Here is a 14,076-nt window from a genome sequence, read left to right as displayed (position 1 = left end):
GCCTTGTTAGCTTGTTTCCTTTCGTTTTTTTCTTTTGTATGTGTGTGTGTGTGTGTGTGTTGTGGACCGAGTAGAAAAGACTGCAGGAAGGCCCTCGCTTGAATACGCAGCCACTCTCTACCTCTCAAACGGACAGCTTCATTCGCATGATGGGCTTCAAAATCTACGCCAAAGCAACACATTGGAAACAAACGCACCAACACGCACGTGGAGAAATCAACAGACAGGCGTGTTCGGTTGTAATCGTCTGGCCAGCTTTTGAAACACTGTATCCAGGCGTGGATCCTTCGTGTCAGTGGCGTCGTGCAAGTTATTGTCGTGAAAAAAAAGAGCCTCCTCCTCCATGACTTGCTCTAAAGCCCCGCACTCCTTTCCGTAATACGGCGACAGTGACAAGGAGTGGCGACCAGGAAGCAAATCACGTACGCGTTCCCAACGGCGGCGGATCAACGAGGCGAGTGAAATGTCACACCGAGCACAGTCCAGCTGCAGCCTTTGTCGCAGCTCAGGGAACCGCTGACAGGCGCCTACGTATAGTGGCCCCGGCTCGACCCACTCCGCGAACTCCGGCGGCAAGCTAATACCGTTGTCTTGACTGGGCGCGCGGGGTGTCTCTGTAGCCACCGACCGTGCCACTGCCACCATCACCTGCAGAGAGTGCTCGGCACCGAAGCGAATGGCGAAGTCACAAAGAGAGGCGGCGATCGCCTCAGGAGGTAAATTCTGCGAGAGCCCTCGGCCCACAACCTTGGCCAGCTCGTCCATACTGCTGTCATCCTCATGCCTGTTCTCGAAGACGGCGTGGTTGCAGAGCACGAGGGCATCCCCGGCAAGCATGCGCCACGTCTTGATCGTGGGAAGAGCGATCATTTTCTGCTCCACCGGCGAGCGATGACCGTCGTTTTTCATGGACCAGTGCCCGAAGCTTCTGGCAACGTTGTAATAGGGGTTCCCGTCAATCATGTCACCGACGGTAGAGTCTATTTTGCCGCCCGCCTGCACGACACGTCGGTACTCAGAGGAGCGCAACGGGCTGTGGTCGATGCTCAACGGAACCGTCCGTTCCCGTGATGGGTCCAGCCGGCTTTGGACGCCGTCCGTTAGTGCGTTCCGCGCAACACCAAAGGCACGTGAATTCCCCAAGGAAGCGACAGTGACGTCGAGACACAAGGAGGTCTGGGCCAGCAGCTCCCGAACCTGGCGATCCTCGGCCGCCTCCGCAGATGCCAGTACTCTTTGCGGGGGCGGGGCCAGGCGCCGCCTGCGTTCCGTCAGCAGGAGCCGCTGTTGTTGCGCCAACCACGTTGGAGTCGCGGTAGCTGAGAACCAAACACCGCGGCAGCCACTTTCTTCCGGTGGCAGTGGCGCTGGAGAGCTATCGCCGGCGTTCTTGCTTTTACTCACCGCGGCCCCGGGACGTGAGGGCGAGAGTGAGGGTGCAGCGCAATGGCACGTACGGAAGAAAGCGGCATCGGCGCTAATAGCGTACTGCTGCAAGTCCCACTCCGTGACAATACCCTCTGAATTCGTGCTCATACTGCGTCGCCGCGCCAAGGCGGCCATCATGATAGCAAGTAGAGGATTCGAGGGATCCTCTTTGCGCATCTTCCGTAGCTCACTTGGCAAAATGGTGTGCATGCTGAGGGCCTTTGCAAGATAGTTGCTCACAAATGTGGATGATTCTCGGCCCGTATAGCTGTCTAGCAAGCCACCACTCACCATCTCACCCAGGAAGGTCCTATGACTCTCAGGAGGAGACCACGCCGAGGCTTCATCGCTCAGAGTCACCGACGCAGGTTGGGCAGCAGACGTCATGGTGGACTCATAGAAACCCCTGTTTTTGTGATTGAATACCGTAAAAGAGTCCATGTTGTAGGAGGTGGCGAGATTCATGACTTCGCAGGTACCGACTTGAAGATAGGGAAGGGTCAGCCGCTGCATTTTCTTGTGTTGTAAAGGGAACGACTTCATTATGCTCGCGCGTTGAGGAGCAAGGCCTTGCTCCTCAGCCTAGTCGCCAGCATATGCAATTACTTCAAACACGAGATATCGATAGCGCAACTGGATAACTGCAACACAACGGTGGAACGGCGCAGACGCGCGGGAGGGGGAGGGGAAAAGGAAGTGTGGAACGTGAGAGTGAAGGAATGGGGACAGAATAAATCCACGCGGCAAGGGTACCGCCGTCGACTGCAGTTTGACGGGACAGGCAAACATTTTCGTTTCATCAAGGATGGGACCCGGAAGTAAACGGCGTCAAGAAGTACGCCATTTATGGGAGCGGAGACAATCTGCGGGGAAGGGGAGGGACAGGCACCTGGCAGAAGGCTATGGTACTGATTTGTGGAATCATGCAAGCCAGTCACGTAGGATCAGAGAGTGCATGACAAGCGAAAAGTAGCGGTTGGAACATCACCGCACGTGGAAACACTGCATACCGTGCAAGTATGGCGGGACGGGGACGCCTCAGTTTGCGACCTTTACAAAAAAAAAAAAACGCCAGGGGACCTGCTAGTATATACGGATGTCCCGCTAGGGGAAGGAGAGGGGTGAGGGGGGGGGGGGGGGAAGAGGGGAACAGAGAAAAAACAAAGCGCACATAACCAACCATACGCGCTTACCTCGGTACCGCCTGTCCTGGGGTTCAGTGCGCCTCGCACACATTCATGGGACTCGCAGACCGCCGTAAGGCGACAGAAAAATGCTCTAGGAAGTAGATGAGGCAAACTCTCATGCCCGCTTCCTAGAGAACGCTGAAACAGACACACATCTATAGGTGTACATCGAAGGTGAAAGCGGACCCGCAAAGTCAAGAGGAATGGACCAACAGAACCGTGCCGTCTCCCCCTCCTGCTTCTACAACGAGAGGCTGTCGAACCAAAAAAAAAGAAAAAACTAAGGTGTAGAAAACCACAAAAGTGAATAAATACCAATGATTTTGTTGCCCTTTTAGTGACCATTGTGAAGCCCAACCCCCGAGTCAAACAACGAGCTCTATCGTACCTTCTTCTACCTGAAGCGAGGGGGGGGGGGCGAGGGGGAGGGGGAGGGCGTATACAAGCCCTCCGCGCTCTACAGGACGGCAGCTATCAGAATATGGTTTCTGCGACCGGCAGTCACATCAAAGCGTGGTCCCTACCTCAAGCTTTTCCCATTCCCGCCTCGGAGTACATTACTCATAGCCACATTTTTTTTTTCGAGCAGTTAGCCACGTGGTACAATTCTCGGGGCGGACGAGGTGAGGGGCGGCGTGGGCTCCCCAACGGGTGAGCAGTGAGGTGCAGATGGGAAACGTTTAGAGTCACCGATCAATCTCACGCCACACACCATGAAGAGTCACAAGCGCCAATATGAACAGCAAGGTATTGCTGGGGTCTTACTGTGTTCCAGGGATATCGCCCTTGGGAACACGTCAAGTTGGCTGTGCATTGTCGGAGGACTCGAGAAGTGACGAGGATGCTGCTTGGCCTATCCAGAGAAAGCGGATTGTGGGCTCTCTATCCTCATAACCCAAGTTTAGCTTGCCATTCCACATGAAAGACGAAGACGGTGGTGCAGCTAAAAACACAAACGAAAAAAAAACATCAAAGACCAGTACGTACGGCGGAAGACGCCAGCTGTCCCAATAATGTGCTACTGCGGGTGGCGTCTCGCCTTGGTCCTATAAAGAGCGAGAAAAGCATACAAATGCATACAATTATATATATATATATATATGTGTGTGTGTGTGCATCTGTATCGGTTTCTTTTCGGGTACATTAACAAAACTTCAAAAAGATGGGGTCTGTTGTCCACTCATCCTTTTTCCGAGAAAATTGCCGGTCGAGTCGAAGCTGTCGCTGGATCTCAGTCTTCACAGGGAGCTCTGTGCTTTCCTGAGCCTCTGAGGACGCCACAGGGGAAGCGTGGATTGACGGCTGAAGCGGCGAAGTACTTGTCGTCAGGCCTCCATCGCTCTCCCCCCCTGCAGGGAGCAGATGCAGGTGATCGAAACAGTTGCACTGGGCAGCCGTGCTTCTATCAACTTGGCTCCCGAGAGCGCTCACCGCCGACGACTGCGGTTCGCGCCCACTGCAGATTGGCAGCCCCACCGGCTTCATCAGTCGATAGAGGTTTATAGAGCTTTCGTGGTCAGTCTCCGTTATCCTCATGCGGGTGTGCATAGATTCCCGCATCAGAAGAGTTTCCTCCTCCACTAGCTTGCGTTGCGCAGTGGCAAGACAATATCCACTGGACTGGCAAGCTTTCATGCTCGCCAGGCGACTGATAGAAAGGTAGGCCGAGATCTCGCTCGCGAGAATGCCCTCGAAGCACGCCTCCTGATTTCTATGGTAGGCTTCGCGTTCCCTCTGCTCTTCGACGACGCAGCTGTTTATCGAGGGAGTAACACGGATCAAAACCGGGGAGCATGGAAGAGTCGGTGCACATGGATTGAGCGGGGAAGCCTGTGCCGCTGTGAAGCTGTTGTTCTCGTGCAGGGTGCTTGGATGGCGAATGGGCGGCAATTTCCCTGGCCACCTCTTGGTTTCTCTTGAAGGGGGCGCGAAAGACAGCTCTTTTCCTCGTGCCGATTTAGAAATCCACTTGGTCGGCACGGATCCAGCGTCCAACGGCAACGCACCGAGAGGGAGCTCCTCCGCTGCACTGACTTTGTCCAGCGATAGTACCTCGCAGACACCAGAATGAGAGGGCGAGCGCCCAGCCCAGTGCTGCGAATTGTGCATCAAGTGGTCCATAGAAGTCAACACGACGGGCATGCTCTGCCCGGGGGAGGGGGGATCCGACGAAATGGACATATATGGTGGAGCAGCATACTGCAAGCTGAGGCGAATCGCCTCCGCCAATTTTGTGGAACAGCCGCCGCGCTGCTCCGAGCACATCGAGAGCGCAGTCGGCGTGACAGGAGATGCCTCCCCACTGAACAGCATGGCGGACAGAGAACTGGTGCTGAGTTTGCCTGAGCGCCAGTCCGATTCTTCCAAAGTGCCATCGAGCAGACCCTGAAGGTGCCATGTAGAATGGAAATTGTTCGCCAGAGACATCTGGTCCCACTCCTCGTGTTTTTTGCCAGCACACGAGTTCTTGGCTGCGGCACCAGTCGCCCCTGACCTTTCCTGATTTACCCCAGGCACCCTGACGTGCCCCACATTTTTTTCGTCACCGTGGGCACAACTGTTTCTGCTCAGGGTTACGTTGCCGGCGGGTAACCACCGGTGCTCCCCTTCAGCGGGGGCTCCCGGCGAGAGCGTTTTTGTGCTACCGACACGCTCTGCAGCAGATGAGCACGTGGGGGAGCCATCCTTGGTTGAAAAGAGATTTCTCAAGAAAGAGAGGCCACTCTGTGTACAGCACGATCTACTCACAATAGACCCGAGCGTGAGAGATTCCGGTGTCCAGTTCAGCGTCGTGGAGCCAACCGTTTTCATCTCTAACTGACGGGGAGAGCCAGTCGGGGTGTCACCGAGTTCAAGGCTCGGTGTTCGCCGTGATGCTGGCGACATTCCGTCAGCCCAAGTATCCATCCGCGTGTAGGCTCGTGCTTGTGTCTGCCTGAGCTTCCGTTTGGGTGGCAGTGCAGTGAAGTTCACAGTAGACAGGTGCCGGTCTTTTTTTTCTTCGTGATAGATGTGTGCGCGGGCGTTCCCCAGCACAGATGCGGCCTTTTGGAGAGAGAGAGAGACACGCACACACAACCACGCACACACATTATCTAGGGCGACAAGCAATAGGGGGGACGGATGTGGATGATAAGGGGAAGAGTCTGCAAGACATCAAAGTGAAGGAGGCACTCAGAAAAAGAGAAAGAGACAGTGAAGAATTATAACAATAGGGTGCATGCACACGAGAAAAACAAAGGGGCGTGTCCCGATTGCACGGCAGCTACGGAAACGATCGACGGCGTGGACGGGGTCGAAGAAATATTATAAAAAGGATGCGAGGGGCCCCTGCCGTCGTGCCGTTCCACAGCACACCATTCAAGAGAGCAGGATGTCCAAAAAAAAAAGGGGGAGGTTAAACGTATTTCAAACGCAGAATCTTCCACTTGTCGCCTATTGTGTGTGTGTGTGTGTGTGTGTGTGTGTTAGTACCCTGGTGAACTACTTTTGCTCCTGGAAAGGCTGAAGTGCACCAAACAGGTGCGAAACCGCAGCGCTGTGGGCGCACAAACGCGGTGGGCTGTCCATTACACTGGGATATCACAAGTAAAAAAAAAAAGAAACGTTTCGGTTCCTCTTCCCATCGCTTGGGGGGAGAGCGACTACAGAGCAAGAGCTTCTGGCTTTCTCGACGGCGGGGCTCCATGGCAGCCGGGATCGCGGGCCACTCTCACTACACCGTATCGCGGGACCACAACTCTAGATAAGAGTCCTCGTCCGGCTCAAAGCTGTGCAGTGCGTGGAATACAACTTCGACTCGGCGATAGCCCATCGGTCTCAAAAAATCTGCCGCAAGTAAGACGGCGGTGTGCTGGAAGAGAATGACCCCGTCGGGGAGCGTAGGGGGCTCGCTTTCGGGCATTCGGCGGCGCATCTCTTGCCACCACACCTCCTTGGACAGTTTACCCTCCTTCGCCGTGCGCACATTCTCGACGTCCAGCCTCGACACAACCCGCAAGTAGCGCCAGAGCGCGTATGCTTTCGGCTGCTCCGTAAATAAGCGGCTTTGCGTGACTTCCGGCACCCCCGAAAGGGCGTCCAACTTCATTGGACAGTCCACCCACTCCAGTCGTTCCACTTTACCGTGGAGCTGGGCAAACCCAGGTGTGGCGTAGCAGTGCGTGAGCACCTCCAGATGCTCATAGTGCCTCTCGGCGCCACGAATGTTGCGGAACATCGTCGGGCCGCCGCAGCGGTAGCTGTACAAGAGAACTGTTGCGAGCGCAGCATTCGCAACCCAGCAGAGTGTGAAGAGACGCCCCACCGTCGCAGCGGACGGCACCCAAACGTCTGGATACCAGTTTCGCGCTCGCGCTGACCTCTTAGACCTGGGTACCGATGTGGTGGACAGGACAACCACCACCACGCTCGAGAGCAAGAGAACCAGCGGTAGGAGGAGGTAGACAAAGCGCATCTCCTTGTGATCAACAAGGCTGTGGAAAAGCAGTGTCAGAGTACCTACAAAAAAACACCGCACCATTTCCTGTTTCAGCGTGCGGGAGGACGTGCCAGAAAAGAGCGCGCTCTGCACATAGGGCGCCACCCCTCTCGTGTGGTGCTCCTTGTCCACCTCCATCCAGCCCCAGCACGCGGGCATCCACGCCAGAAAAAGGGCGAATGGGGCCGCCAAGATCGGGAGCACGAGAACATACCAGCACGACATATGAACCCCATAGTGCTTACTGACACCCATCAAAAGGTTGAGTTTGAGAAAGTTGTACGGTGTGAAGACGAGTCGGTGGTAGAAATAGTAGTCGACAAGGCACATGGTGGCACTGATGCTCATCACCATGCCGAACGTGATCAGAGCAACCAGCAGGAGACCGCGCGCAACGCCCTTCTTGCGGCATATGCGAAATGTATGCACAAAAAAGACGGGCAGCACTGCCAACGCTGCCGTCACGCGCATGGCACAGGCTACACCGGCCCACAGTAGGAACGAGCGGTAGCCTGTTTGGTAGAGCGCTAGCAGGAAGAAGACGGACTCTGCCACGCTGGAATAGCTGCGCACGCCTGTGTGGATGAGAAACCACTCCACCACTATAATCGCCAGCGTCGTCGATGCAATCGTCGGCGTCCGGTGCCTCGTGTTGGGAGGTCCGTTAGAAGTTGACGGGGAGGCCCCAGGACCGCCGCCGCACTGTGAGGCCCGCACATACTGGCGGCTCCGAAAAGCGTCGAGACGCTGGGCGACGGCGAGCATGGTGCAGTCCTGCGCGAACAACAGCGCAGCCTGGACACACCGACTGGAGGCCCAAACTGTTGTGGCTGTATCCGTTCCTGTGCACTTTAACAGAAATAGCGGCCAGGCGAACATTGCGGGGAACACATAGGAGCGAATAGCATCTTGCCATTCCCATGTGAGCTGTCCACGGCCAAACACCATTTTGTACGCGACTTCCTCGCTCTGCCACCATTCATCCGGCGACTCGGCCGTCCGTAGAGTCAGACACAGCGCCAGACGATACAGCAGCAGTGCAGTCAGCAGCTTCGGCGACTGCAGCGGACGTGGCCACGCACTAAACACTCTCAACACGTCCATTGGAAAACCAAATCGATATCAGCGGAAGGAGGGTCCTGCAACTGCTCCCGTCGTTTTTTTTTTTCCGATTTGATGACGTTTTTTTTTTACTATAACCCGTTCCCCCGGCGAGAACAACGGCTTTCCGTAGGAAGAGGGGAATACGTCTGCAGCTCCGAGTGGAGGTCTACTCTATACGCGAGCAAAGACGCAGAACGAGCTTCGAAGAGCACTGTCAGAGTAGGTGGGCCTTCTCCAATGCTCTACCTCTTCCTTCTCTTTTCTTCGAGCTCCGGTATCGTCTCTGATTTTCTTTTTTCCTTTTTTGAGCTTGTGTTGCAACGTATTCATGTGCGGGTGTTTCTGAAAAAAAAGTGCTGTTCACACGTAAGGCACGCCAGTGTAGTGTGTGCAGTCTTTACGTGATGAAATCCCCATACGTCGGCTATTCACCGCCAATTCGTTTGCGTCATCCGCGTGTGCCCCTTTTTCTGCAAGGCACAAAGGAAACAAGACAGTGTCAGGTGCGGGGAGATTGCAGGAACAGGACAATTTAATACGGAAACAAGACGGTGGTGGTGGGCGTTGACGCAATGGGCTTCGATCCTGACACCAGGGAAACGTAAGCGAGATTTTTTTTTGAAGGGGAAAGGGGGGGGGCGGAAGCCTGTACATCAACGCTCTAGTGCCCCCACGAGTGTGTGTGTGTATTTGTGTGTGTGGCCTCATGGCTGCTAATCGTTCTGCCTTGGAATGCGTGGGATCCATCCCTCACAATCACTTTGTTCCAACATCAGAACTGGAATACGCAGAGACAGATGAACTAAACCTGACCCCCTATAAAAAAAAGCCGCCCGTCACGGCACGATAGACGCCCCCACCGCCCCCCCCCCATCTCCCCTTATCCCCTTCTTTTTCACAGTCACTTCCGCTCATTAGCTCTGCTCTCCTCTCCTCGGTCCCACACCACCGCCAGGGGAAGGAGAAAGCACGCGCGCGTACATACATGTGAGTGGAAAAAGATGTGCAGTCCCCCCCCTCCCCTCTCTCTCGAAGAAACTGAGGCACCCTCGTCGATGATGTCACCACCCCCTCGCTTGGCATGGGGAAACGAGAGGGAGGGCAGGGAAGGGAAGGGGGTCAAGGAGCAGTGTGTGTGTGTGTGGGGAGGGGCTGCAGAGGGGCAGCGGCAGGCATCGACATTGCTGTAAAGAAGAATGTTTCAAGAAGAAACAAGTAAAAGACAGCGATTCGCCCAAGGACAACTATTCTAGCTGGGTATGGAGTGTGTTCCGGGGGACTACTAATCAGAAACGTTATCTACTACAAGACGCTACCCGAAAAAAGAAAAAAAACTACAGAAACAGCAGAACAGGGGGAATAAAATAATGAACATTAAAAAGTGGTGATATTTTTTTTTGGGGGGGGGACGATGGTGCTCATGCACGACTGCACACCGAGCAAAAATAGACAACCACGCCCGCGCGTAATATCGCAGACACACAAAAAAAAGCGCTAGCGCTGAGAAGCAGCGAGACAGAGAGAAATTGCAAAAACGGGAACTACAACCACCGAAAAGGGCCCGGTAGTACCTGAGAAGATGTGGGTCCAACGCACGAACCGTCGTGACTGCCCCGATGGCAACACCATACGACAATGCGAATGCCCTAGCGGGAATGCTGGGCTCCAGCGAGAACATGCCGAACTTTTTTCTCTTTCCCCGTCAATGGGGATGGACACGACACACGTCGAAAGCGCCGCTGCCATCTTCGACGCCACGGCGTGTCATGCTCTTCGCCTTCCAGATGCGGTGGTAATGGTACGCCATGTCGTGCCCGTAGCCTTGTGGGTCGCTGTACACCGCCATCATGTCATTCGCCCATCGTTGAAATTCAGGGACGTACTCGTAGCTGCAATGCTGGGTGAGATGACTGAGTTCTTCCTTTCGGTTGCGCGGGTTAGGGTGAAGCGTTTTCCTAACACTTTCTGTCCGCTCCGCCTTGGACTCTTCTACAGTGCGGTTTGTGTAGTGCTTAGTGATCCGGTTCTCTACAATACCCTTGGCGGCAATGATGGTACGCACAGGTGCGAGTAATGCCGTCAGAGGCACCCGGCGCACAGCTACGGAGCACACGCAACGACGCATTTACCCTGGACAAGCAGCATGGATGGAAGAGAGAGAGAATGTATAGGAGAGGAAAGGGGGGGGGAACAGAGAAGTGGGAGACTGTGGACAACGAGGAAGACGATGCGCCTTTGCTTTTTGTCGGTGTTCTGTTGTTTATCTTCACAAATGCAGCACAATTATGATGGCTTGTGAGGGATCGGGGAGAGGGGAGGGGATCAAGGTGCACTCGTGTATGCGACACCGATGTGTGACGCCCAATGCGGGGTTCAACATAATGAGCCAGACGGCGGAAAGGACAATCATTAAAGAAAAAAGGGAACGATACATGAAAAAGGGAGCAAAAGTGGGATCTAGGCGCCGTGGTTCGTGATTACTCGCTCATGATCCACTACCGCAAGTACCCCGCCCACACCTCCCTTCATCTCAACGAACGTGCCTCCCCCCCCACCCCCCACCCCGCACGAGTAACTGCGATGAAAACAGCCATGTCGAGGGGCGTAAAGGTGTGGTCGTGAGGACCATCACAACGTTTTCGGCACCAAAAAGAGGTTTCTGCACTTCTCCGCCTGACACCGGGCGTGCGCCGGCTCGCGAGGTGCGGAAAGGGTAGAGGGGGGAGGGAGGATACAGGTATGCCAGCCCACCTTTTCCCCCCAGAGGTCAGGGGTCAGTCGACACAACAGTGCTACCTTGTCGGTAATTTGCAATCAATGGTTTTCCCCTCCTTTTGCAGCATCAAGCGTGCTGGATGGGACCGAGGCACCCCCCCTCCCCCAGTTCCGAGGCTGTGTCTTTTTTGTCCTATTGTCTTCCAGAGCGATCCGCAAGTGCGGGGCACATGCTTCAACAGTAAGACCCTTGACTACCGAAGCGCACACACCGTCCACTTATTCGCTTAAAAGAAGTGTCGGTGAGTAGAGCATGATGATATGGGCACAAGAGGGAGCGGTCAAGTGTACCTCAGCTCCTCCCTTCACATCGTGTGAGCCGTCATTTCTTTTTTTTACTGACCTGCGAAAAAAAATGCGTTGCACCACGACGTCGACAGAAGAAGTCCCTCACACACACACGCACACACGCACACACACAGAGCCACGCTTTTCGTACTGTCTGTTCCTTCACACAGCCCCCTCTCCCCCTGCCTCCGCATAGAGCAGAGAGAGCCCCCTGAATGACCTCATCCGACGAGATTTCTGTCGGCGCTGCGTGGTTTCCCGGGCACCACTCATCAGAATAGGCGTGGAGATCGGTTGAGCGTCACAAACGAGGGGCACTAGAAAGTCGGGGGGGGATAGGGAACCGGTACGCCGGGGTAGAGTTGTGGGGCTCGCAGCCACCAAGTGTGGCTCACTTGCTGCCGCTCCCGTGCTTGTTCGCACCAGCCGTGTGAGCCGCGGTGCGGGGAGCGTGGTCTAGTAAGAGTGAGCCTTTGCAAAGGGCCGACTGCAGCCCAATGGCATCCACAATGCGATCCCCTGTAGACGAATCGCGCGTGTAGAGATTCACCCCAGGGTCAGGGCGGAGAACCGTGTCTGTCAAGATGATCCAACGGCGGTCCAGAAACGAAATCCCACCTGGCACAAGCGCGACGTCGCCATCGCCGCTGCTTTTCTCGCGCTCCCAGTACTGCTGAACAGAGCGTGCCGCCTCAAACGAAGTCGATGAACCGCTGCTCCTTTGCACCCACACAAAAGTGGAGCAGGCAGTGAGTTGCGCTGCATGTTCACACCCATTCAGCTCCTTGTAAACCTTGAGTACGGTCTCGGCGAACCCAGAGCCCACCTGCAGAAGCGGCATCACTGCGCCCAATCCAGAGCTAGTGAGAGTCGTCGAGGCAATGTTCGTTGCTTTTTCCTGCGTCTTTACATGTGAAATCATTGGGGACAGGGCAATGTTCTTTATTGGTACCCCCGGTTTGCCGTCGGCACGAAAAGTGCCGTAGGCCAGTCCTTGGGGGTGCGAAACAACCACTAGCACCGTCGGCAACGTTGACGCGGTGCCGTTAGAGCCTGTATTCTGCGTTGCAGACGTGCTCTCGATCAAACGTGTGTATTCAGCCACTGCGATACCCAGCGAGTTGCCGCCGCTGGCAATGGTGGAGGGATGCGGCATACAAAAAACGGGTAGGTAAACTCCCTTGACTTTTTGCTGGGCATCCAACACCAGCACGCGAGCCCCGCCACCGCCAGACACAGACTGGCGAAGCAATTTGTCACCAGGCGACAGTACAGTGGAGAGCGTTTCAAACGTGTTCTGGGGAGTGAGGGTATACTTGGCTTTCGCCTGGAAGTGTTTCATATTGAAGAAAGCCACCGCCGTCCGGGCGGCTATGACTCGCGAGCGGCGCAGCATTGGCGACGGTCGCTACGCGGTCAAATTTCGCTTTTTGGTTGTGGGAAACGTAACACAGCCGAGCAGTCGAGGCGAGCTGGGGTGTGATCGTCAAGGCGGGCGTGTGCCTGACAAGTGTGCATTCGTAGGTCGGCGCCCTCAAAAATGCCGTAGAGGGTAGAAAAGGGGAGAAAAAAAAAAGAGTGCAAACCCTCGAGATGTACCCCCCTGTGGCCGTCTATGCGTGTTTTTTTTTTGTGTGTGGGAATGTAATGATAAGCGAGTTTTCTATACCCTGTCGAACAGCAATTCAGGAGGGCACCGGTTTGTTGTGTTCGATGGGTTAATCCCTGGGGCAGAGATACAGAGATCCCCCAAGAAGCTCAAATAGTAGCGAGGAGTGGAGTGGGGAAGCGCACATGCGAAGGCCCAGAAGCGGATGCCAGGATTGGCGGCACGAGGGACGATGACTTGGGGGGAGGGGGGGGGGCCAAGGATAATCGACACGGCGGAGAAAATCCGGTGCTGCTCTGCCTTCCCGGGACAGTGGAAAGACATGGGCTTCGGGTGAAGCGGGAAAGGGGGGGGGGAGAGTGAAGGTGTCTTCCTCTCCTTCTTTATGTACGTGGGTAAGCGTGCGTCAGTTCCTCCTTGGGGGAGAAAAAAATGGGGAGCAAGAAAAGGGGCACTGTATCCCCCCTCATGGTCCTCACGTAGTGAAAAGAGGGAATGCGGCCCACCCCCATTCTGAGAAAAAAAAATCCTTCGGTGCATTACGAGCGTTTAGCCCGCCGTTTTTCACTTTTCCTTCTTCTCTCTTTTTTTTTCCTTTTCTCTCTCCACATCCTTTAGTGGTTCGTGGCATTTAAAAGAATACAGACACACCCACACCCACATAGGCCGCAGATTCGGTTCGCCATGCTCATTATATCGCTCGGTTGCGCTATCGTCTGCCGGTGCTTTTCGGATGCCCGAGCTAACGCGGGAAAGTAGTTTTTTTTTTTTTGCGGGGGAGAGAACAGAAAACGTGCATGCGATGAAAACATAGGGGGGGGGAGGGAAGAGAGGGGAGAGAATGAGGGGAGGGGGGGGGGATACAGACGTCGCTCAAAGTCACCAGGGCACAGCTAATTGATGAAACACACCACAAGAGAACACGAGCGTGTGTAACACGCGGTAAAATAAAACAAAGCAAACATATGAGATGAATGCCAGCGTTCCTGTAGATGCGACGACACGAAAGAGGGGAAAGACACGTACCGGTAAGCAAGACTCGCACGGCCATCACATGCTCCTCCCCATATGGACGAATGCCACCATTCTCGGTTTGAAAAAAAGTCTGGTGTCACGGGTGGGCATGACCGTGCGCCACGCGGGTCACCCCGTCTTGACTCTCCGGGAAGACACGAGTGTCGCTCATATCGTGGAATTCGAATAGC

At 55.0% G+C, this 14,076-nt stretch overlaps 4 protein-coding genes across 4 annotated transcripts; all 4 read right to left on the bottom strand.

Moving 5' to 3' along the window:
- Nucleotides 1–216: 216 nt before the first annotated feature.
- Nucleotides 217–1,971, bottom strand: JKF63_00114 (uncharacterized protein; the record flags this gene model as incomplete). The annotated part of the gene is made up of 1 exon (XM_067896166.1): nt 217–1,971. The coding sequence occupies one exon, from the start codon at nt 1,969–1,971 to the stop codon at nt 217–219; it is 1,755 nt and encodes a 584-aa protein (XP_067752323.1).
- Nucleotides 1,972–6,330: 4,359 nt separating this feature from the next.
- JKF63_00113 (uncharacterized protein) lies at nt 6,331–8,199 on the bottom strand (the record flags this gene model as incomplete). The annotated part of the gene is made up of 1 exon (XM_067896165.1): nt 6,331–8,199. The coding sequence occupies one exon, from the start codon at nt 8,197–8,199 to the stop codon at nt 6,331–6,333; it is 1,869 nt and encodes a 622-aa protein (XP_067752322.1).
- Nucleotides 8,200–9,901: 1,702 nt separating this feature from the next.
- Nucleotides 9,902–10,324, bottom strand: JKF63_00112 (uncharacterized protein; the record flags this gene model as incomplete). Its single annotated transcript, XM_067896164.1, has 1 exon — nt 9,902–10,324. One exon carries the CDS (start codon nt 10,322–10,324, stop codon nt 9,902–9,904), a length of 423 nt encoding a protein of 140 aa, XP_067752321.1.
- Nucleotides 10,325–11,653: 1,329 nt separating this feature from the next.
- On the bottom strand, nt 11,654–12,658 carry JKF63_00111 (uncharacterized protein; the record flags this gene model as incomplete). The annotated part of the gene is made up of 1 exon (XM_067896163.1): nt 11,654–12,658. One exon carries the CDS (start codon nt 12,656–12,658, stop codon nt 11,654–11,656), a length of 1,005 nt encoding a protein of 334 aa, XP_067752320.1.
- Between the last annotated feature and the right edge of the window lie 1,418 nt (nt 12,659–14,076).

The sequence above is a fragment of the Porcisia hertigi genome, chromosome 36 (genome assembly GCF_017918235.1).
Source record: "Porcisia hertigi strain C119 chromosome 36, whole genome shotgun sequence".
Lineage (NCBI taxonomy): Eukaryota > Euglenozoa > Kinetoplastea > Trypanosomatida > Trypanosomatidae > Porcisia > Porcisia hertigi.
This window is presented reverse-complemented; position numbering and strand designations above follow the sequence as displayed.